General features: G+C 43.3%; 2 protein-coding genes across 28 annotated transcripts in view; one reads left to right on the top strand and one right to left on the bottom strand.

Annotated features, from left to right (window-relative positions):
* Positions 1–3,117, bottom strand: part of FNBP1 (formin binding protein 1) — a 140,868-nt gene extending 137,751 nt beyond the window's left edge. For 23 of the 25 annotated variants that reach the window (XR_010841823.1, XM_059071978.2, XM_059071979.2 and 20 more), the window contains exon 1: positions 2,802–3,085. Coding sequence is in view for 24 of the 25 variants with exons in the window: in XM_059071978.2 (XP_058927961.1) it covers positions 2,802–2,825 (24 nt within the window). In the remaining variant the exon portion in view is untranslated. Of the gene's footprint in view, positions 1–2,801 lie in introns of all 25 variants that reach the window. The other 2 variants (XM_067040525.1, XM_067040533.1) reach the window with 2 other exon arrangements.
* A 7,130-nt stretch (positions 3,118–10,247) lies between these two features.
* GPR107 (G protein-coupled receptor 107) overlaps positions 10,248–25,161 on the top strand; it is a 74,627-nt gene continuing 59,713 nt past the window's right edge. The window contains exon 1 of one of the 3 annotated variants that reach the window (XM_067040496.1): positions 10,248–10,619. In XM_067040496.1, coding sequence (XP_066896597.1) covers positions 10,479–10,619 — 141 coding nt within the window. In that variant the 5' untranslated portion in view covers positions 10,248–10,478. The remainder of the gene's footprint in view (positions 10,620–25,161) is intronic. The other 2 variants (XM_067040497.1, XM_059072000.2) reach the window with 2 other exon arrangements.

Raw genomic sequence — 25,161 nt, 5'->3', positions numbered from 1 at the left:
AATGTAAAGTGCATGTTAGAAACGTGTCGTTTTGAAAAGCCTGCATGGACGTTGACTGGCATCCTAAAATGTGTGTGAAACTTGATGGCATTTGTGAAGGTCTATGAAAGCTGCAAACACCTATTACAAAGAACTCGTGGCTGCCCGAACCAGAGCTCCATCTCTCTCCATATAGAAGCACCATTCTGCCAAGTTAGGCCTGAGTGCCCCATCATTATCTCATTACATATGAGCATGATCTCCACAGCCACCAAGGAAAACCCATCAAGGAAAACCCTCAATCATGGCCCTGCCCGGCTGCCCAGTGCTGCCCAACGCACCACACAACACTGAGTCTCTCACCACCAGAGAACTGGAGGTTTATTTTTCAGAATCCTTCATTATTCTAATTTTTTAAAAAATCTCAAATATTAATAAAACAAGGCAACTGGAAACAGACGTTTTGTTCCCTTTCTACTTCTTGGAATTTAAAAACTCAGATTTTGCACTTGTCTTAGCACAAATTATGTGATCATTCTTTTCCCTCTATTAACCTCTAAGCCACTCAAGGGCAAAGGGCAATACTCTACTGGAATGCCTTTTTCTTTTTTTTAACTCTTCGCTGACATACTTGTATAGAGACTGACGGATGACTCATTCTTCCTCATAAACTTAAAAACAAGTGAAAAAAATTCTCAATTAGTTTACACACCTTCTCCCTTAAAAATCTTTTCTAATTATTTTCACTGTAGGAAATTTCAAGCATAGACAGTGGAAAGCATAGTATCACAAGTCCTCCTGTACCCATCACCCAGCTTCAACAATGACCGTTCCCTTCATCGAAATCCCCATCCACTACCACCCCAAATTCTTTCGAAGCAAATCCAAGATTTCCTTTCATTCATATATATTCCAGTTCCCACTGATTTTCAACAACCCCCTGTCTTTGCCTTCCTTCCCACCTCTACCTCCAAAAAGAAGTGTACAGAATAATACAGGTGAGGGTAGCTATTTTAATGGTTTTCTTCTCTTAGCTACCCCCCCCCTTCTGGATCACCTTCTATAACGTTCACCAACATCACCGTGAAGTGCCCACCATTGCGTTCAGTCCCTTTAACTACAGCCTATTTCACTTAGAAATATATTGTATTCCCCCCACCCCAATAATCCCTTTCTCTAGTTTGAACAAGTGAAAAAATATCGTGCCAAATTTTCTATTCTCTTGATTAAAAACTACTTCTGATTCGTTCCCCTCATCTCAGAAAAGGTAAAAGGAGCCAAAGGGAGTGGAGAAGGAATAGAAGAAGAAAGAAATTCAACACTTAAAATGGTAGATTCTGCCTAATTGGCCGTGTGTAAATACTTAAACCCATCTGTTACTTTATTTTTTAAATGAGTATTTGTAAACATCAGTTGAAAACTGGAGTCCCTTTTGATAGAGGATGTTTATAAAATGAGTTATCTTAATGTAAGGGAGCTATTGCCTTCAGGATTTTGGTTTTAATACCAGTGGCTGCTTCTGAGCCTAAGAAATGGTTATGTAAAAATAATTAAAGCAAAAAAAAAAAAAAATAAGGGAGGATGCGCTGTTTCTATAGCTGCTCTAACCTTGTTTTATTTTGACGTGAGATTTCTTCGCCTCAGCTCAGAGAGCAACCACCACCCCACACTTTCTCCTCCACACCCTTTACAAATGGAATTCCGAAGGGAGGCACTTTCGAGTTCATCACGGGAAATGTCTCATCTTGATAACATTTCAGGGCGATAATTGAGATTTCATCTACTCCTCCCTCTGGACACTGCTCTGCCCATCCCTTGCCCAGTGACTGCCTCAGGAATCCAGAGGAAGGCAGGGAAACAAGCTCCATTCCACAAGACACTGCCTCTCCTCCTCGAGGACGGCCTGTGCACCGCCTTGGCATCCTCCTTTCGCCTTGGTCCGGGTAGAGGAGCTTCCAGACAGCACACTACTTGTTTATCCATCCGCGCCCCAGGTTAAGAATCCCGGCGGAGCGCTCCCTACCCCAGTTTAGACTCTTTCATCTGAGCAGTTAAAAAATATAAAATCTACCCCGCGAATCCTCTTCCTGAAGGTGATAACACCAGATCTCCCTCTAACTCCGACTACTTTCCCCTCCAGGCCAAACGCCGCAGTCCCCACATCAAATCGAGGATCTGAGCTGCCCCTCAAAAAATCACAAGTGCACCCCTAAACCACCACAGGGAAAACGTCCTCGCCACTAGGAGGAAGACACCAGTTCTCGCCCCTGCGCCCCAAAACCCAAGACCCGGGACCGGCCCTGCCAGGGCCGCCCCGCCCCCCGGAGGAGCGCCCGACCCGCCCGCACCTCCACACGAAGAGAAAGCAGCCTAGGACCTCGGGTCTGGGCGCCGAACACCGAACGCAGCCCTGAAAATCCCCGGGCCTCCACGCCCCCATTGGGTCGGCCCGCGGCGCATCTGTTACGCGCTCCGGGGGATTAAGGCTCTTCCCAACACACACCGCTGGCCTCGGGGCGCCGAGGAGAGGGAGTCCCGCCCGCGCCTCCGGCTCAGGCCGCGGGGGGACCCAGATCCGCGCCCCCTGCTCCGGCCGCCGGGGACCCACGCCAGCGCCCCTCACCTCCGAAGGGCGAATCTGGCTCGCACCTCCTGCTCAAGCCAAGGCCGACGAGAGGCTCCCGGACCTGCGCCTACCCCCAGGCCGCCGGGACCCCGACCAGCGCGCGGTCGCCTCCACCCGGGCAGCCCGGCCCGCGCCCCCAGCCCAGGCGCGCCAGACACCTTCCCCCGCATCCCGGCGGGCCCAGCCCCTCTCTCACCCAGAGCTCGGTGCCCCAGCTCATGGTGCAGGGGGCGGGAAGGGGCGCGCCGCGCGCCACGCGCGGCTCTCCGGGCCCCCTCCCAGGCGATCCCTTCGCCCCTCGAGATCCCCGCGATGGAGGAAAGCCCGTGCCCGCGCGGTCGCCGCCTCCTCCGGCTCGCCGCTCCTCGCCTTGAGTCTCCTCGGCGGCTCCTTCTCCCCTTCGCTCCTCAGCAAAATGGCCCGAGGAAGCAGCAGCCGCGGTCGCCGCAGCGCCCGCCAGCCCGCCCCACAGCCGGAGAGCAAGGGGAGGGGGAGGGGCGGGAAGGGGCGGGACTGCACGCCGGGGGCGGGGTCGGCCTGACAGCTCGCGCACGCGCGCGTCCCGCCCCCGGCCCCAGCCCCAGCTCCGGCCCCACCTCCCCCTAGGCGCCCTCCGCCCCGCCCGCGTGGCCCGGGGGTCCGGAAGGACCCGGAGGGAGGAGGGGGGACCGCCGGGACTTGGAGGCCCGGATCTTCTCCCCCACCACCACCACCTCACCACCGATTTTTAAAATTACTTATTAGCAACCACACTCTCTACTCTTAGGACAGCCACTCGCCTTTGAACATAGTCGGCCCCTGTTATTACTGGTGCTCTGCAGAGGCCTGAGGTTGCTCCCCTGCGCCGAGCGCCGCTTTGAATTTCAGGACCATACTCTTCCCTGGCAGCCATTCACACCGACAGGAGTTCGCTCGGATGGTCTTTCCCCATCGCCCGGGAACCGTGGAGGCCCGGGGAGCCTTGCAGCGTTGCGCGGTGGGAGTGGGGCCTGGTACGGTGCCGTCTGTGTACTGCACACAGAGGGACGAAGAGGCGAAGAGCGGCCAAACAGCTTAGAGTTTGATTCCTGGGGAAGGAATCCAGGGGCACACAACCAGTGATTTCTAATCTCTGAAACCAGTGATTTCCAACTTGTTCGGCCAAGAAACTCTCAGACGTGAAAGCACGTTGCCGCTTAGCGGGTAAAAGCAAAGGCGCTGGGTCCACAGATAACGCGTTTGGTTCCAATCCAGCCTCCCGCACTTACTAGCTGGGTGGCCTCCGACAATGCCTCCACCTATAGAAGCTCAGCCCTCGCCTGACAAATGGAGTTATTTAATAACGTAGCCATCTTGCCTTGTGCTGGCGAGGATCAAGGAAATGAGCACCTGTTACCTGGCCTGTTGTTGGTAAACTGAGAGCTCATTTTTCAGTAGATACGGACTCCTTTTTCTCTGTATTTGGAGGGTCTACACAAATAACATTCCAGGAATGGAGAACTGCTTGAGTTCCAACTCCTTCCTCTGAATCGCTAGGCCTTTTCTCCCCAACTTTTCTTTCTTCCTCAGCTAATGCTACTGACTTTTCTGAATAACTGTGGACTTCTAAAATGAGCCCCGGGACTTCCCTGGTGGTGCAGTGGTTGCGAGTCCGCCTGCCGATGCAGGGGACACAGGTTCGTGCCCCGGTCCGGGAGGATTCCGGGAGGATCCCACGTGCCGCGGAGCGGCTGGGCCCGTGAGCCGTGACCGCTGCGCCTGCGCGTCCGGAGCCTCTGCTCCGCAACGGGAGAGGCCACAACAGTGAGAGGCCCGCGTACCACAAAAAAAATTTAAAAAAAAAATAAAATGAGCCCCATTTTAGAAATATTTCACAGTGATGCATCTCTCCAATCCCACTACACCCAGCCTCAACCAGCTTATCATTCTCCACTAGAGGGTGGAGTAAGGGTGGTGTTTTACTCATGCAGATAAACCAAGTTCTACTTCCTTTGTTGGACAGAATTACAATAAACTGTCAAAACTGTTTTGGTCTGTCTTTCTTCAGTTACAAGTTCCCTCCATCCCCTTGTTTTTAGTGTGTGTATTTAAATATTTTGTTCTCAGTTACCAGGTCTGGGAACTCTTTACCCAAGCCTGCTAGATGTGTAACAATCAGAACTGCCATCCACTTATCTCCCAAGGTAGATTAATACCAGAGTGAGTTGGAGGGGTTAGAAATTCAAACAATACTGTACAGTTTAGTTGGCTATTTGGAAATGGTAAGTGAAATGCAGATCATCTAACAAGACCCTGCCTCAGTATTCACCTCAGTTTCCCTCCCTGCCAAGGTTTAATATTTTTTCAAGTACTCTTGACTGCCTTCTAGAAGACTTCTCAAAAACAGAGTGACTACTTGTGAAAAGATGTTAATCAGGAGGAAAAGCAACCTGCTGCTCTAAAGAAGAGAAAGAAGAGGGGACAAAGAGGAAGGGACAGCAGAATAAAAAAAAGAGAGACCACATTAAAAGGAAACCTTTTAGGATGAGTAAGAAGGAAATAGTTATAGGAGCCCATAAAAAGCCACAGCAGCAGAACTCTATGGAGCTGGGTTAATTAGACCACGCCGTAAATATCTTTAACTTCATTAAGACTGGTGGTAACTGAAAAAGGTTTGAAAGTATCAGAATCTCCAAGAAATAAAAGAAAAAAAAACACCACTGATTTTAAAACCATGGAAGCCAACAGGATTCAGGATAAAGAGAAATAAGCCAGCAGAGAAAAAGATAAAATAAATACAGCACAGTATTTTTTCGGGTGAACTAAATCCACTTCAGTTTCCCTTATAATAAAAGGGAGTGAGTTTAAGAAATTCTATTAACATTACTGTGACTGACCTACTTAGGAATCAATTTTCACAAGAGGTATTGTAAACTCTGTCTGTGTAAATGCTGGAATTACCTAGGTGGTCAGTCTGGGTTATATACACCTGTTTTGCCTTTCAGGAACATCTAGAGAACACTTGATTTACAAAGTTAAGATCTTGGCAGGTGACTATATAAATTTCCACTAAATAATCTGATCACATGGACATTATTGGCACTGAAATAAGGTATCTAGACAAATAGAGACCGTGCATAGTTGCCATGTAGTTGGAGGTAAACAATTCTAACAGGGTCGTTTGGCAACTCTAATGCTGCTTACAAGTAATAAACATCTAATTCAGGGGCTTAGGTGTACAGATATCTCTATCTCATCTATTTTAAAGAAGCTAGGTTTTGTAATTGCCCAGTTGGGATCCCTATAGTGTTCCACTACTGATTAGGTATGTGGCCTTCCGCAAGTTACTTAAACTCTCAGAGTCTCACTTAAAACAGGGACCTCACAGGTTGTTGTGAGGCTGGAAGGAGGGAGCTGGCGGTGAGCACAGGCTTTGGTGTTAGCCAGAGTGGATAGCCCTGCACAGAAAGCTCTAGAGCTTTGGTTGAATTATTTTCCTTCTCTAAGCCTCAGTCTCCTCCTCCATAAAATGGAAATAATGCTACTTTGCTCCAAAGGTTACTGCAAAGATTAAAAGAAAGAATACATGTAAAATGCTTAGCCCGTGAGGGCACAAGTATTGGTTCCCTTTCCTTTCCTCTTGTTTTCTGGAGGATTTTTACTTCCTCTATCAAGTAAAGCAATCCTTTCAAGCACTTCTTTTTTTTTTTTTTTTAAATATAAATTTATTTATTTATTTATTTTGGGCTGCGTTGGGTCTTCGTTGCTGTGCGCAGGCTTTCTCTAGTTGTGGCAAGCGGGGGCTTCTCTTCATGGCGGTGTGCAGGCTTCTTATTGCGGTGGCTTCTCTTGTTGCAGAGCACAGGCTCTAGGTGCACGCGAGCTTCAGTAGTTGCAGCACGTGGGCTCATTAGTTGTGGCTCGTGGGCTCTAGAGTGCAGGCTCAATAGTTGTGGCACATGGGCTTAGCTGCTCCACGGCATGTGGGATCTTCCCAGTCCAGGGTTCGAACCCGTGTCCCCTGCATTGGCAGGTTGATTCTTAACCGCTGCACCACCAGGGAAGTCCTTTCAAGCACTTCTGATGCAGCAAGACAGATTGCCTGAACTACAACTGATTGCTGGTTGTCTATTGGTGAAGTACTCTTCCTAATGAAATTCTCAAGATTTTTTTTTTCCTTTAAAATAGCTTCCATCAGTTTCTAGCTTTAAATTCTCCACTTGCTTATCATTCAAACTAGTGGAAAAAGCTGAAGTGGGATAAAAGTAGGAAGTCTGTGGTGAGTAGAATCTTAAAACTGCAACCAATTTTTGTACCTGCTAGTGGAGTTCCCCTGAAGTTCTATAAAGATGTGCATAAAATCAGGAAAAACCAGCTGTATGTGGCTGAGCAAGTTACACACTGTGCCACCAAACTGAGGAGTAGTGAGTTGGAAATTTTTCTCCAGCCTGCAGGATTCAAGATGTGTCAGGGCCTAGCTTTTCCAAGAAGATCACTCTCTGCAAGGAGAGGCCGGCCGTGGGCTTCCCCCATGCCCCAAGAAATGACATTTCGAGTTCAAAGAACGAAAGTGACATTTGACTTCTGAACGTGTTGCCAGACCTCAATTTGACTTTTGGTTCTGTATACTGTGTTTATAGAGGTTTTTGGTCTGAAATGTCATCTCTTTCGATAAGAAAGACAAACGGCAATCATAACTGGAGAATATTAACCCAATAATTACATTAAACATCTCTGGACATTTCTAAACTGATGCTAAACATTATGAATCACACTAGGTTCAAACTACCGATTCTGCTACTAGTGGCAAACTTCAGTGGATCTTGCAAAGTTAGAGGAAATAGAAAAATAAAATCCACTGGAGTAAGAGGATAAGGCTGAAAGTCAGGTTTAGGAGATAGTATTTCCAGCCCCTCCAGGCCTTTTCAGTCAGTACCTCAAGGTTTAATGCCCCTTTGAAAATGTTGCCAGGGAGAGGCAGGCCTAACTTGTTCTGTTACTCAACAGGTCTGTTCCCAGTTACAGTACCATGATTATGCAAATAATCTGTTCTTGAAACTCTGAAATCATGTACTTAAATATAAAAAAATATAAAATTTCCAAGATGCAGTTGTCACAGAATTTGAGAAGTAACTGTCTAATCGATACTTCACTTGAAGTCTTTGTAATATGTGTTCCCTTTCTTACTTCTCTCAATTCCAAGCTAATGACTGGCATAATATAGTTCTCAAATACCTGAAGAAGCTATTCCTCATAAATGTCTGGACAGATGCCATTGGCATGTGACCCTGTGAAGGTCACATAATAATTCCCAAGTGAAAAGAAGCAAGGAATAAGAACCCAGCTTTGAGCCCTTGTAAAACTGTTTTCCAGAGACTACTTCTACTTTATAAACTAGTTATTATAATATTAAATAAAATTAATATTCTTCCTGATCAATCCGTTTTTAGAAGCATATTATATTCAACTTTAAAACCAGAGATTCTCAAAAATGGTACCTCACTTTGAAAATTAAACTATAATAATACTCCAAAACACTGTACATTGCCTTTAAAAATGAAACTGCCCTTGAAAATCCCCATTTCTTTTAACAATTAGTTTCATACTGAAGTGAGAATCAGCTAACCGCCTTTGGTATTTCCTCTAGATACCTAGAAGAAAGTATCAACTATTTTACATTTCTTCTATGTTCTTTCATACTGCTGATTGTTAAAATACTTTCTGAAAATTTCTCTTGCATTTCACTTGATAACACATTGGTTACTCAGATTCTGGGATTTTATTTTTTGAAAAGTTAAAATTGTAAGAATTTAAAAATAATAATAATAAAATTATAAGAATTAGAAAGCCATGTACGGTATAGTGCAAGAAGTGCCGATCCTGTTCTGAAGCAGATGAGGTTCCAGTCCTGGTTCTAAAGATGCTTGCCAAAAATTACCCAACTCACTGTGTGATCTTGAGCAAATCACTTGAGTTCCTTGGATTTGTTTTCACACCTGTTAAATAAGGTGGAAGGACCTGTTGATTATCTCAGGACCCTTCCAGCCTCATATGAAATGAAATTTTTACAACAATTGCAGGACAGGGATTAAGTGCTGAGCTTTATGGGAGAGGCCTGGATGAGAGTTATTTATCAATGATCAGACCACCCTGAATAAATTAATTTATCTAACCAAGTCTTATCTTTAAAAAAGGAACAAAAATATAGATCATATAAAGATTTTGGTCTTAAATTAGAAAATGTACATATAAAGTACTTAGCAGAATATTTGGCAAACTTAATTGCTCAATAAATAGATTAACTATTATCTCCTTTGTGGATTTCCAAAACAATTAAGTTTCTTCTTCTCAGTTTCCTGTAAGATGGGGTAGTAAGATTAGATGAGAATTCTGTTCAAAGAAGTAAGGTTGCATATTCACAATAGATGGCTAAGGATATGAGGTTGGAGAAAGATGCAAACCACCATATAGTAAACACTGCCTTTCTAGCTTCTCAGCTACACCTTAGTACCCTGTTTTTGTTCTTGCAGAGGGTGTGACAGAACCTGTACTGGTTTTTGACTCAAGGGAAGAATTCATAGATTCATGACTTTTACTACTATGATTACACAGCTAAAAGATCTAGGGCCCTCCCTCCTCTATTCTGTACTTTCCCAACTGATTCTTTTTAACCTGAGTGCAGCACTTTAGCTCCATTTAAATATATCATGTTAATTTCAGTTCCTAGGTCCAGTTAAAAACGAAGAATCTGATTCTGTCATAAAACACATTAGTACACTGATAATCACTCAATATTGGGATTTCTGGTGGTTTTTATTTTCTCCTCTTTTGCTTAAACGATTGCACACAAAGAGCATGCATTATTTGTGTGGCAAGAAAAACAAAACACAAAAAAACAAACCAAAAAACTAAAAACGAAACCTAGCTAGCCTATTGGCAATTTTAATAAGCACGTTCTTGTATAACTCCTTGATAAAAAATAGTGAGTTGAAGGCAAACAGCTACTGAATCCTTCCCTTAAAGACCTCCTTACATAAATTAAAAAATAAAGAATAAAGAAAAAAAGAACTCCCTACAAATTCCAAAGGTAAGAGGCAAAGGAAGTTTCCACACAGAATTAAAAGATTCATACTCTAGTGGTCGGAGAAACTAGCATGAAGCAATATAACAGAGTATTTAGTACTTTCCACGTGATTCCCAGTTCAACCTGGAAGAAATGACTTAATTTCTTAGAGCTTCAGTTTGTACTGATAAAGGGGGATAAGGCTTATACCCACCTCCTATCTCATCAGATTGTTCCAAGGATTAAATGCAAAAATGCACACAAAAGGTCTAACGAAGTGCCTGATAAGGGCTCAATAAACTCCTATCACTACAACCACTTCGTCAAAAATTTCAGTGTGAAGAGCCTCAAAAAAACCAAAGGACTAAAGACAAGCCATGAACTTGGCATTTTCCACCGAGTCAACGCTGCTCGGGAAATCAGTCCCGTCAACGGCCAGGAACCCTGGAGGTACCCCCACCCTTGGAAAGCGGGGTGACTCGGTGGGCCGGGTCGCGCAGGCCCAAGGTCGCTTTCCAAGCTTCGCCGGGCTGAGGCGACGACCGGGCTGGTCCTGCCCAGCGACTGCTGCCATGGCAACCGCCACAGGGTCCCCCACTGGAGGCGTCACCTCTTCTGGCTAAACCTAAAGCCCTCACAGCGGAGGCCAACTGAACGGCCTCGAAGCGGCCAGCTTAGGCCTCTCGGCGACTTCCCGAGCCCCACACTCCAGGAAAAAGGCCACAGGCCCCGCGCCGCTGGCCGCGGAACCCCCGGCCCCCCGACCCCCCTTCCAGGCCCTTCCGGCGGCCGCCGGCCTTTAACCCCCGGAAGTGGGCGGGAGAGGAAGCGGCTGGTGATGCTGGAACAAATATGGCCGCCCCGGCGCCCGTCGGCTCCTCGGGCTCCCGCAGTCTTCGGCTAGCCGCCGGCCTTCGGCTGTTTCCACTACTGGGGCTGCTGCAGCTGCTGGCCGAGCCTGGCCTGGGCCGCGTCCACCACCTGGCGCTCAAGGTAAGGCCGACCGGGGCCGGGTAGGCGCGGGTCGGGGGCCGGGGGCCGGAGGCCGCGGCCGCTTCTGGGGGCTGGGGGCAACTTTGGCCCAGAGGAGGCGGGGGTGTCTGTGAGCGTTTGGGTTCCCGCCCTTTTTCCCGGGCGCGGTCTCCCTCCGAGAGCGGTCTGGTGGGAGCTGTGGGAATGGCGGGAGTCCTCGGTCTGTCTGGAAAGGGCAGGAAGATTCGAGCTGAGAGAGGGGAAGGGGCTGAACTGCGGCGTAACCCCCGAAGGACTCCGGAGGCCGCGCTTGCAGTTCCTGCTGGTTTCCCTAGCTTACTTGCCGACAGCAAGCTGCCTTTCCTCCTCCCTTCTCACCTCCAACTTTTATGCCCCACTTCGCTTGTTCGCGGTCTCCACTTGTCCATGCCCTTGTACTTGGCAGAACCTTTGCCTCAGTTTCCTGGTTCGGCTTCGGGCGCACTCTGGACTGATCAAAGCGGGAATCTCCAGGAGGAATTTCAAATCTCGCTTGAAATACGTGACCGGAAATTTAAACCCAACATTTAAAATATGTTTCTAATTAGAGGGCCTGCCTTTTTATCTCTCGCTCCTGTCATTGTCTGTCTAGGGAAGAGGTTTATGATAGGCCTAGAATGATCCCTTGGATCTTGCTTTATAAGTCAAAACATGCCTCCAGGCGATTCAGCAGGTTAATTATGTCTGGAAAGTAGGAAAAATAAATCGTTATGACTCAAAGCCTTGTGCATTGTTTTCATAATATACAATTTTCCTAGAAGTGTGGGATTGTAGAAGGTTTGTCTTATTAAAACAGTACTTTAACAAAGCATTGTATTTTGTGAATGTACAGTTTAAAGAATACACAGTCGATTAAAAAACCTGGCCAGACCTCTACTCCATACCCTGGCTATCAGTTGTTTGTAAATAAAATGTATCCTGATTAAAGTGGTTCTCAACCGCAGGAAGCCAAGTGAGTCTTGGCTCCTTTGGGGAATCTGCTGAAAGGTATTGAATCTCTCCCCAGAAAATGCAGTTAGAAATGTAGGCAAAACTTTCTTGGAATTTCTAGGGCTTTATAATCCTGCGGAAGCTTATCCATAGGCCCTAGTCCCCAGGTTTATGTCTCCAAGAGATGAACTCCTAAAATTCTTTCGCTTTATAGTTTGGGATCATGAGTGTTAGATGAAGTCATGCAACTGAGTTTATGTAGTTTATAAATTAGAGGTAAAGCTAATACTAGGACACACTGGATCATGTCTCTTGGCTTTGGGCATTTCTAAAATTAAAGTGTCAGGTGGACAGCATCAGTAGGTAAATACTGACCATATTGGTATAGAGGAAAAAGCATACTGTCCTCAGTGGTAGAAGCAACCCGAGTTGGTGTAATTCTGCCCCTTCCCCACACAAATCACTTCTCACTTGCATTCTTTATTTTTTAATTAGAAACAAGTCTTTTCATTTTTTATTCAGTTTTCTCATCCCATGCTGCATTTTCCATCATTCTTCTGGTTTTCTGTCTTCTCAAATTTCTTGTCTTTTGTTCTTTCTTTAGATTCCTTACCTTTTTGAAACAACTTTATTGAGGCATAGTTTATATACATTAAAATTCACCCATTTTAAGTGTACAGTTCAGCGATTGTTGGTAAATTTACTGAGTTGTGCATCTATCACCACTGTTCAGCCATAGAACATTTCCATCACCTCTGTAAGATCCCTTGTGTTGGTTTACAGTTAATTCCTATTCCCACCGCAGCCCCAGACAACCACTAATCTACTTTCTGTCTCTGTAGATTTGCCCTTTCTGGATATTTCATGTAAATGGAATCACACAGTATGTGATCTTTTGTGTGTGGCTTCTTTTATTTATGTTGTTGAGGTTCATACCTGTTGTACTGTGTATTAGTAATTCATTCCTTTTAATGGCTGACTACTATTCCATTGTATGCATATACCACCTTATGCTCAGCCATTCACCCGTGATGGACATTTGGGTTTCCTTTTTTGGCTATTGTGAATAATATTGCTGCAAACATTCACACGCAAGTCTTTGTGGGGACATATGTTTTCATTTTGGGGGGTGATAGCTAGGAGTGGAGTAGAATTGCTGGGTCATATGGTGGATCTGTATTTAACTTCTTAAGAAACTGCCAGAGCACTTTCAAAGTGACTATTACCATTTTACAGTCCCACCAGAAATGTGTGAGGGTTCTCCTTTCTCCATATTGTGCCAACATGAGTACTTCTAATGTTATTTTAGAGTGAATCAAAGTCATCATGTTGTTTGATCCATAAATATTTCAGTATGTACCTATAAGAAACAGGGACTCTTTCAAAAACATAACTACAATGCCATTATAACAACAAAAAAAGTTAATCTTTAATATCATGAAATACCAAATGAGGTTCAAATTTCCATTGGTCATAAATGGATTTAAACTTTTTAAGAATCAGAATCTAAATATTGTCCTTACAGTATGATTGGTTAATATGTCTCTTAAGTCTCTCTTGATCTAGGGGATCTCATTCCTCCAAGCACCCCGGTACTGGATTTTGTTGATTATTTCCTTGTGGTATAATTTAGTATGTTCATCTATCCTTCATCCTATGTGGCCTAGATATGCTGGATCGTGTGTGTGTGTGTGTGTTTAAGAAAAACTAGAAATTCAGGCTTTTATGTGAAATTAGCTAGCAACTAACTCAAATTTAAAAATGGAAACAAAACGTGGTGTTGGCCAAATATAACACATTTGTGGGCCAGTCTAGTCAGTGGACTGCCAGTTGGAGAGCTGTTTAAAATATAGAAGTGGCTAGGTAAGTGAGTATCAGCTAGCTCAGTTAAATGTTTGTGTATTTATTTTCTAAATTCAGTTTGTGAGAAAAACTAAATTGAAGTATCGTTACTCCACTTGCTTTATATTTGAAAACAGTTTAAAATGTGAAGTTATTGAGGAACATAAAACACTTCTTGTGTTCTAATATTTAGTGAAAAGAGCAGAATTGTATTCTAGTATTTAGTGAAAAGTTTAAAACAACTTTTTTTAAAAAGGAGAAAATACACCAAAAATGGTAGTTGTCTTTAGGAATTATGGGAATTTTTTTTCTTATTTCATCTCCAGATCTGACCGTTCTTCTGAGCTCTGGACAAGTATATCTGATTTCTTAACCTTCATTCCACTCAGATGGCTCATAAGCACCTCTGTATGTTAGAAAGCAACCTGTCCTCCCACTCCCTTCACCCTCACCCTATATGTACTCTTTCTCTAGTTTTTATTTTCTTAGTATCTGGGACCACCAGCTGCTCATTTTCTCCAGTCAGAGATCTTTTATGCTTCTCATCGTCACGTTCCATAGATGTGTGTTCTAAATAAATAGATCTGCAATCCATTCACTGCTCTCTGTCATCACCACTGTGACTGTTGGGTCTAGGCATCCTTGTATCTCCTGGACCAGGGCAGTTGGTCTCCGCATACCTCGTGTCCTAGCATTACTCCAGTTCGTATTTTGTTCTGTAGCTGGAATGATCTTCCTAAAAGCCAAAGCCAGTCGTGTCGCTCCCCTTTTAAGCCCGTCGGTGGCACCCTGTTCCCCTTCGGGGGAACGCACACCTCTTGGACTGCCAGTGTTTCTGTTGGCCAGCCTCCTCTCGAGTCGCGTTGCCCTTCCTGTCTTTAGTTTCTTAGTTCATGTGTGTGCAGCTTGGTGAATATTTTAATGACTGAATGTAGCCACATAACCAGCACCCAGGTCGAGAAGCTGGACATTCACTGCTAGCACACCAGAAGCCCCCCGGTTTTCTCTTCCAGTCGCTGAAAGTCTTGAAATAACCAACACACACCTAAACGAGGGGGAGAGGGGTCTTGTCCTGCTCAGTTCTGTACTGTAAGGCCATACAGTACTGTAGTGGGGATCAGGCAGATCGACGGGGCGGAATAGGAAGCACAGATAAGAGGCTTTTGTCAATCTGAGAGCTTGATGTGCAGTAGAGGGGGCATCATGGGGCAGTGGAAGTTAGGACAGATTGCTCCGAAGTGGTCTTAGGGCAACTAGCTGGCTTTCCGTGGGGGCGAGGGGGAGCAGGGAGTAGATGCCTACCCTACAAAAATTATATATTCTGGGTGAATTAAATACCAAAATGTGAAAACAGAACTCTAAAACTTTTAGAATAACATATCGTGAATATTCTATGACTTTGGACTAAATATCGATGTTTCTAAAAAGACATTTAAAAGTACTATCAGAAAAAAAAAATAAATAAATAATAAAAATACTATCAGGAATAAAGATTGATAGTTTTTAAAATTTTATTGAAATATAGTTGGTTTACAATGTGATAATTTCTGCTGCACAGTGAAGTGACTCGGTTATACACATATATATTCTTTTTCATATTCTTTTCCATTGTGGTTTATCACAGGATATTGAATATAGTTCCCTGTGTTATACAGTAGAATCTTGTTGTTTATCCATCCTATACTATATAATAGTTTGCATCTGCTAATCACAGACTCCCGATACTTCCCTCCCCCACCCCCTGATAGGTTTTTTGAAGGAGAAAAGTATCAGGAATAAGGATCAATAGGTTTTCTCCTTCAAAATGTAAAAAGACTTAAATAACAAAAGAAAAAAAAAAGACTGGGAGAAGATACTTGCAGTATAAAAATCAAAGATTAGTAGCCAGAATATATGAAGAACTTAAAACAAAATCCAGGGACTTCCCTAGTGGCACCGTGATTAAGAATCTGCTTGCTAGTGCAGGGGACACGGGTTCGATCCCTGGTCCGGGAAGATTGCACATGCTGCAGAGCAACTAAGCCCGTGAGCCACAACTACTGAGCCCGTACACTGCAACAAGAGAAGCCACTGCAATGAGAAGCCCGCGCACTGCAATGAAGAGTAGCCCCTGTTCACCACAACTAGAGAAAGCCCACACATAGCAACAAAGACCCAGTGCAGCCAAACGTAAATAATAAATAAATAAATAAATATTTTAAAAATCTAAAAGGAAAATGGACATATGATATTTCATTTTTTTTAATTTTTAATTTTTTTAAATTTTATTTTTTTATTTTTGGCTGCGTTGGGAATTCGTTGCTGTGTGTGGGCTTTCTCTGTTTGTGGCGAGTGGGGGCTACTCTTTGTTGTGGTGCACAGGCTTCTCATTGCGGTGGCTCCTCTTGTTGCAGAGCACAGGCTCTAGGCGCGCGGGCTTCAGTAGTTGTGGCACGCGGGCTCAGTAGCTGTGCCTTGTGGGCTCTAGAGCACAGGCTCAGTAGTTGTGGCACATGGGCTTAGTTGCTCCGCGGTATGTGGGCTCTTCCTGGACCAGGGCTTGAACCCTTGTCCCTTGCATTGGCAGGTGGATTCTTAACCACTGCGCCACCAGGGAAGCCCAGACATATGATATTTTTAAAAAAGCATTTCACAGAAGAAACACCCAAATGGCTGATAAACCTAGATGAGGTGCTCAAACTCATGAAGTACCAGGAAATGCAAATTCAGTCAACATCAGCCTTGATTTTCCCCAAAACTGGGAAAAATGAAATGTTTGACGACATCAAGTTTCAGTAAGGATGTACTTTGGGGATCCATTTGGCAATTTCTAGTAAAATTGAAAATGTACCATCTAGATATATATATATATATATATATGTATATATATATATATATATATATATATATATATATATATATATATACCCTCAATCCCCACACACATAATGAATAAGATATGTACAGGGAATGTTCATAACAGCATTGTCACAGCAGAAGATTGGGAATTAACCTGAACGCACAAGTAATGCTTTGGGGAAATGGATGTACTGTGATGTACGTAATGATGGAACACAAGCAGATAAAGTGAGGAACTAGAGCATATTCAATGTATCAACACAGTTAGGTGCTCACAGAATACCGTGTTGTCTGAAAATGCAAGTTGCCAGACATACACATACATTGCGACACAATTTATCCACCTTTTAAAAACACAGCCATGGCTATATGATGTTTATGGTTATGGATACGTCCAGTGAAAAATAGAAGTGCACTTAACCAATTCATGAGCTTGGGAAGCCATGGTGGAGGGGAATAGGATTCAGTCGAGGTACAAAGGCGCTTCACTTTGTCAATGAAGTTCTGTTCTTTTCCTCCTTCCCGCCCTCCCTTCCTGCGGCTCTGAAGCAACTACAATACAGACATTTGGTAATTGTGGGGAGTGGGTAGATGGATATTTGACGCTATTCCTTTTACTGTTCTACAGCAAGGGTTATTGTGAGTCTTCTGAGGGCAAGGGCTCGCTTGTCTTGCTGACCATTGATTGTGCAGGGCCTGACACAGATGAGGATTCAGGAAGAGTATGTTGAATGAGGAAATGAATGTGAGTCTGTGTTCTAGATTTTCTAAAATGAGCGCTTACTACTGGAAAGAGTATGGTTGCCAATGTTTATAAAAATAGAAATTCTCTGCACCTGGGTGGTGGGTTTGTGAGTGCTTAGTACGTGGCTGATCTTGTTATAGATGCCACCAAACAGCAAGATTATAAATTATGGCTCTGTACTTTTCTGTTTTGTTTGGTTAGTACCACTGAAAAGCTACAATGACTGAAAAACGTGTTTTAAATATTCTTAGATGTAAAAGGAAAACACCAAACTATTATTATTAGTTTATACCTGAGCGGTAAGGTTGCAGCTACTTCTCTGTACTTTTTCAGTTACATTTTCTGTGAGCATATGCAAGTTTTATAATTCAAAATAAATGATATTAAAATAAAACAGATTAGAGGGAAATCTCCAGATTCTGAATAGTCTTCACAAGGTGGTGAAATCGTGGTGACTCGGGGGCAGGGGGAGCTTTGATTCTTTCTTTCCCTTATATAGCTGTCTTTTTTTTTTTTGGCCACAGCCTGTGGGATCCTAGTTCCCTGACCAGTGATCTAACCCGTGCCCCCTGCGCTGGAAGCACAGAGTCCTGTCCACTGGACCGCCAGGAAATTCCCCATTTATAATTTTTAAAAATTAAATTTGATTCCATAGGGAGGGTGGGAGGGAGGGAGACGCAAGAGGGAAGAAATATGGGAACATATGTATATGTATAACTGATTCACTTTGTTGTAAAGCAGAAACTAACACCATTTTAAAACAGTTATACTCCAATAAAGATGTTAAAAAAAACACACACTATCCTATTCACTCTTCAAGTCAAATAAAAATGATATTTTTGAATACAGTACTTCATTTTCAGAGGCATAGTTTACAGAAAACCAACAATTTTTTTGCTTGGATAAAGTGTAGAGTAGAACAACAGAAGTTATAATTACCTTTCGTAAAGCATTTGAAGGAGTCAAATAGTATTTACTATATGACAAGTAAGTTTGCTTTTTGGTGACCTAAGAGCTTTTCTATTATGAATCCTAGTCCTTCCTGTTCCCCAGCCCCTTAGTTGGATTCTTTCGAGTTAACCACTGGTTCCATTGGGTTTGTCCCTTCCACATTAAGGTCTTCATGTACACATTCCCCACACGTATGTTTCTTTCTTTTCTTTTTTTGGTGTAATCACTTTATAACATCCAAGTCAGGTCAGGGTGTGTGCAGAGCTCTTCGATGACTTCTAAGCCAGTGTCCAGCCATCCTGGCCTCTTGCGGTCCTCCGTCCACAAAGCAGAGCTTCACCTGAGGGTGGCACTCCTGGGTGCCGAGGCCCAAGTGCCCTTCCTCTTTATGCCTGTAGGCCGAGGCCCAGCCCCTCTCAGTCCCTGCTCAAAGATGCCTTCCCAGTGAAGCTTTCTCTGACCAGCCTCGCTTAGGTGGCAGTGCCTCACGCCCTCCTCCTCTCCCTTCCCTGCTGTATTTCTCGGTAGCGCTCATCACCATTGAGCAGACGATGTCTTATACTGTTTATTTGTTCTTATCTGTCTGTCTCTAGCAGAATGTAAGCTCAGTGAGTGAGGCCTTTTTGTTCATTTTTTCAGTGTTTTGTTCTCAAAACCTAGAGCAGTGCCCGTAGGTACGCAATAAATACTTGTTGAATGAATGAACTTTTTCAATTATTAGTTGTGGATATTTTTAAAATGTTAGTATATATATGGGTCTACTTCCTTCTAACTACTACAATAATACTTCCTTGTAAGAGGGACTCACCATTTCTAAAAATCATTCTTTTGTTGATGGACATTTATAGTGTATTTTTATTGCTTGATTTTAGCTGTTATAAACAAAGCTGCTATGAATATTCTTGTCATATATCTTTGTGTATTTCTGTGGGGTGGATTCCTAGGAAAGGTACCAAACAGCCCTCTGTCAAGGTTTTATCCATTTACACCCCACCAGTAGGGTAGCAGCATGTTCAGAGCATTCACTTACCCCCACACTCCACAGCACATGGTGTCTTAGCTTCTGCCAACCTGATAGGGAAGAGGTGACATCTTGTTTTAAGTTGACTATTGGTTCAGGATCTCAGCATGTTTATTAGCCCCCTGCTGTCTTTCAATTTCAGGTCTTCTCTGTAGACCAGAAATTTTAGGAAAACTTACTTAGTAAGAATATACTTTTCAGTGTATATATGTTCTTAAATGCTGGTAAAGCATTTGTGGTGGGGAAAATAAAGTTGCATGCAAACAGAAAACATGAAGGAGAGAAAAAAAAATTGCACCCATAATTAAGACCCAAAACTTCACTTTTAAAAAAGTAAATTATTTAATTTATTTTTGGCTGTGTTGTGTCTTCATTACTGCGCGTGGGCTTTCTCTAGTCGCGGCGAATGGGAGCTACTCTGTGTTGCAGTGCGTGGGCTTCTCATTGCGGTGGCTTCTCTTGTTGTGGAGCACGGGCTCTAGGCGCATGGACTTCAGTAGTTGTGGCACGCGGGCTCAGTAGTTGTGGCTTGCGGGCTCTAGAGCACAGACTCAGTAGTTGTAGCGCACGGGCTTAGTTGCTCCGCAGCATGTGGGATCTTCCTGGACCAGGGCTCAAACCCATGTCCCCTGCAGTGGATTCTTAACCACTGCGCCACTAGGGAAGCCCCAAAACTTCACATTTTAAGTAAACTTTTGGGGTAAATTTTTGGCTTAGAATTTCAATAATCTTAAAGTTTTAATTTTACAAAGTAGTTTATTGCAAATAAGAGCAAACCTTTCAGGGGACTTCCTTGGTGGTCCAGTGGGTGAGACTCCACACTCCCAATGCAGGGGGGCCCAGGTTGGATCCCTGGTCGGGGAACTAGATCCCGCATGCATGCTGCAACTAGGATCTGGTGTGCTGCAACTAAGACCTGGCACAGCGTGCATGCATGCATGCACAAATAAATAAATTTATTTGTTTATTTATTTACCAAAAAAACCTTTCAGAATAACCTGAAATAATCCAGAATCATCTGATGCTGCATTTTTTCTGAGCTCCTCTATGATAAATTAAGTACACATTAATTCAGACGGCTTCATCGTCATCATCATCTAACTAATGCTTATTTCTTTGTTTGAACTATAGTACTTTTGAGATGATAACTGTGGGCCAATTATGTTTGCAGCAGCTTCAGATAGTGTAAGTCTACTAAGGAAGCCACGAAAAAGTATGCGTTTTTACAATCAACCATATGACTATGTACCTGGGAACAGTCCTGTATTTTGTTTATGTTCTGGTAGCCTTGACTTCTTACGAGTGAACAAATTCATTTAATTAACTTGATAAGCAGTTTACTGTGATTAGGAATATAACTTGTTTTTATGGGTATTGTTTTATTCCTCTCCTATATGGGGAGGAATGTAAGGGAACAAAATTGACCACAAGTTGATGGCCTGAAATTTTCTATAATAAAAAAATTTAAAAACAAAAGATATACCATTTATTTGGTTGTAAAAAGTATTAATTTTCTTTTTCGGCTGCACCATGCGGCATGTGGGATCCTATTTCCCCGACCAGGGATTGAACCCGCATCTCCTGCATTGGAAGGCAGAATCTTTACTGCTGGACCACCAGGGAAGTCCCTGTAAAAAGTATGAGACGGATAAGAGCACAGGTTTGGGTTTTAAACAAACCTGAGTTAGAATACTGGCTTTGCCACCTACTAACATTACGATTTTAAGCAAGTTTTACCACTTGGAGCCTCATCTGTAAAATGGGCATAACAACACCTGTCTCACAGTGTTGTAATAAGGGTGAATGGTGATAGATTTCTTCCTAGCACAGTACTGGGTACAAGGTCAAATGTTTGCCATCTCTGTGATCCTTGGAGAAACAGACAAACCTTACTGCTGGTTCAGTGCTAATGGAAATGATTGAGTGGGCTTTGAAAATGTAATTAAATCTTCATTGCTTGTGTCAGATATTGTCATCTGCACCCCACTTTGGCAACTCCTTGCCTTGCCTCCTTTTACTGTGTCACTCTGCCATCAAGACACTGACGTTGCTGCCTCTTACCTGGGAGAGTATCTGGAGGGACAGGTGTGAGTGCTGAGGCTTCTCTCTTCCCCCTCACACCCCATCCCCACGTGTTGCCTGTAGCGCTCTGGCTGTAGCTCTTACAGTGGGTGGGATGTTCATCCCAGGGCCCCCAGATCTCTGGCTTCCTTGTGGGAGAAGGAGAGGCTTCCTTGTTCCTGGACAGTTAGGCCTGGCTGTTGGAGATTTTTTTTGAGACTGTGTTTATCACCAAGAGTGTTTATCATTTCTTTGGCCTCAGCCCTTAGGGGTGTTTTGTAAATATTGGTCTATTTACATTGAATTAAATCAAAGTTGAATGAGTGCTTAGAATGTTTGACCTTCCTGGTTACTTTCAATCTCAAAGTTTGTGTCTCTGTGATTTGTATAGTGAAATTTGGTTTACAAAGTCACTTCCATACATATCTTATTTGATATGGTGACATGGTAGCTTAAATGGAGTGTCAGAGGTTAGGTTAGGCGAGGGTCCTGCAGTTATTACTGGCAAATGGTAATACTTAGAAATAACGATTGATTTTTTTTTTGTAATTACAGATTAACACATGGCCTTTGTTAGAAATTTAGAAAATATAGAAAAGTATAAAGAAAAAATTGCTACCCACCGTCCCACTGGTACTAACCTTTTCATGGTTTGATGAATTTCTTTCAAATCCTTTATAAATAATTGTAAATATATATACCTTTTAATTTTTTAAAACAAATTTAGCTCTTACTGTATATAGTTTATTTCTGTTCTTTGCATTTAATATTTTTTCTAGCTTTATTGAGATATAATTGACAAATAAAAGTTGTATGTATTTAAGACATACAATGTGTGTGTATGTGTGTGAATAGTTAAGATTTACTCTCTTAGCAGATTTCAAGTATACAGTATTTTTTTTTTTTTTTTTTTTTGCGATACACGGGCTTCTCACTGTTGTGGTCCTCCCGTTGGGGAGCGCAGGCTCCGGATGCGCTGGCTTAGCAGCCCTGGCTCACAAGCCCAGCTGCTCCACGGCATGTGGGATCTTCCCGGACCTGGGCACGAACTCGTGTCCCCTGCATCGACAGGCGGGTTCTCAACCACTGCGCCACCAGGGAAGCCCTACAGTATTTTTTTAAAAAAATAAATTTATTTATTTATTTTTGGCTGCGTTGGGTCTTTGTTGCTGCACGTGGGCTTTCTCTAGTTGCTGTGAGCAGGGGCTACTCTTTGTCGTGGTGCATGGGCCTCTCATTGTGGTGGCTTCTCTTGTTGTGGAGCACAGGCCCTAGAGTGCGCGGGCTTCAGTAATTGTGGCACACGGGCTAAGTAGTTGTGGCTCACGGGCTTGGTTGCTCCGTGGCACGTGGGATCGTCCCGGACCAGGACTCGAACCCATGTCCTCTGCATTGGCAGGCGGATTCTTAACCACTGCGCCACCAGGGAAGCCCCAAGTATACAGTATTGTTAACTGCAGTCACCACGTTGTACATTAAATCTGCAGAACTTACTCATCCTGCATATCTGAAACTTTGTACCCTTTGACCAACATCTACCCCCAGCCTTGGGGACCACCATTCTGCTCTTTGCTTCTTAGAATTCAACTTTTTTAGGTTCCACATATAAGCAAGACTGTGCAGTATTTGTCTTTGTGTGTCTGGCTTATTTAACTTAGCATAATATCTTCCAGGTTCATCTGTGTTGTTGCAGATGACAAGGTTTCCTTCTTTTTTAAGGCTGAGAAATAGTCCATACATAAACACACATTTTCTTTATCCATTTGTCTGCTGACAGCTACTCAGAGTTTTTCCATATCTTGACTCTTGTGAATAATGTTACAGCTATCTCTTCAAGTTAGTCATTTTACTTCCTTTGGATTTATACCCAGAAGTGGGATTGCTGGATCATATAGAGTTGTGGTTTTTTTGGCCACGCCCACGTCTTATGGGATCTTAGTTCCCCCGACCAGGGATTGAACCTGGGCCACGGCATTGAAAGCAGCAAGTCCTAACCACTGGACTGCCAGGAAATTCCCCAGAGTTCTAATTTTAATTTTTTGAGGAACCTTCATACTGTTTTCCATAATGACTCTTCTAATTTACATTCCCACCAACAGTGTACAAGAGTTCCCTTGTCTCCACTCCCTCATCAACACTTGCTGTCTTTTGACTTTTTGATAATAGCCATTCTAACATGTGTGAGGTGATATTTCATTGTGGCTTTAATTGACATTTCCCTGATGATTAGTGATATTGAGCACCTTTTCTGTCTTCTTTTGAGAAATGTCTATTCAGGTCCTTTATCCGTCTTTAAAAACATTTATTTATTTATTTTTGGCTGTGTTGTGTCTTGTTACTGCACGCAGGCTTTCTCTAGTTGCAGTGAGTGGGCTTCTCATTGTGGTGGCTTCTCTTGTGGCAGAGCACGGGCTCTAGGCACGCGGGCTTCAGTAGTTGTGGCTCACGGGCTCTAGAGCTCAGGCTCAGTAGTTGTGGCTCATGGGCTTAGTTGCTTGCTTTGCGGCAAGTGGGATCTTCCCGGGCCAGGGCTTGAACCTGTGTCCCCTGCATTGGCAGGCAGATTCTTAAGCACTGTGCCACCAGGGAAGCCCTCTTTATCCATTTTTAAATCAGGATATTTGTTTTCTTGCTATTGAGTTGTTTTAGTTCCCTCTGTATTTTGGATATTAACCCCTTATCAGGTACATGGTTTGCAAATATTTTTCCTCATTCGGTAGGTTGTCTCTTCACTCTGTTGATTGTTTTCTTTGCTGTGCAGAAGCTTTTTTGTTTGATGCAGTCACATTTGTCTATTTTTCTTTTGTTGCCTGTGCTTTGGGTTTCTATCCAAAAAGTTATTGCCCAGACCATTGTTAAGAAGCTGTTTTCCTATGTTTTCTTTCTTTCTTTCTTTCTTTCTTTCTTTTTTTAATTTTTTTTGCGGTACACGGGCCTCTCACTGTGTGGCCCCTCCCGTTGCGGAGCACAGGCTCCGGACGCACGGGCCCAGCGACCATGGCTCACGGGCCCAGCCGCTCCGCGGCATGTGGGATCCTCCGAGACCGGGGCACGAACCCGCGTTCCCTGCATCGGCAGGCGGACTATCAACCACTGCGCCACCAGGGAAACCCTCCTATGTTTTCTTGTAGTAGTGTTACAGTTTCAGGTCTCACATTTAAGTCATTAATCCATTTTGAGCTGATTTTTGTATATGGTGTGAGAAAAGGGTCCAGTTTCATTCTTCTGCATGTGGATATACAGTTTTCCCAACACCATTTATTGAAGAGACTATCCTTTCCCCACTGTGTGCTCTTGGCACCTTTGTCAAAGATCAGTTGAACTAAATGAGTGGATTTATTTCTGGGCTCTCTTTTCTGTTCCATTGGTCTGTATGTCTTTATGCTAGTACCATACTATTTTGATTACTATAACTTTGTAATACATTTTGAATTCAGTCAGTGTGATGCCTTCAGCTTTGTTCTTGTTACTCAAGATTGCTTTAAGGTCTTTGTGGTACCATGTGAATTTAGGATAGTTCTAGTTTTGTGAAAAGTGCCACTGGAATTTTGATAGGGATTACACTGAATGATATGGATAGAATGGACATTTTAACAATGTTAATTCTTCCAATCCATGAATACAGCTTATCTCTCCATTTATTTGTGTCTTTTTAATTTCTTTCATCAGTGTTTTTGTCATTTTCAGTGTATAGTTCTTTCTTCTCCTTTGTAAAATTTATTCCTAAGTTTTTAAAAAAATATATTTATTTATTTATTTATTATTTATTTATTTTGGCTGCACTGGGTTTCAGTTGCAGCATGCAGGATCTTCGCTGCGGCATGCAGGAAGGATCTTTAGTTGTGGCATGCAGACTTCTTAGTTGCAGCATGTGAACTTTTAGTTGCAGCATGCATGCGGGATCTAGTTCCCGACCAGGGATCAAGCCTGGGCCCCCTGCATTGGGAGTGCAGAGTCTTACCCGCTGGACCACCAGGGAAGTCCCTGTTGTTTTTTTTATGCTATTGAAAATAGAATTGTTTTCTTTATTTCTCTTTCAGATATTTCGTTATTGTATAAGAAATGCCACTAATTTTTGTATGTTGATTTTGTCTTGCAACTTTACTGAATTTGTTTATTAGGTTTTTAAAAATATT

This window comes from Kogia breviceps, chromosome 8, assembly GCF_026419965.1.
Source record: "Kogia breviceps isolate mKogBre1 chromosome 8, mKogBre1 haplotype 1, whole genome shotgun sequence".
Lineage (NCBI taxonomy): Eukaryota > Metazoa > Chordata > Mammalia > Artiodactyla > Physeteridae > Kogia > Kogia breviceps.
This window is presented reverse-complemented; position numbering and strand designations above follow the sequence as displayed.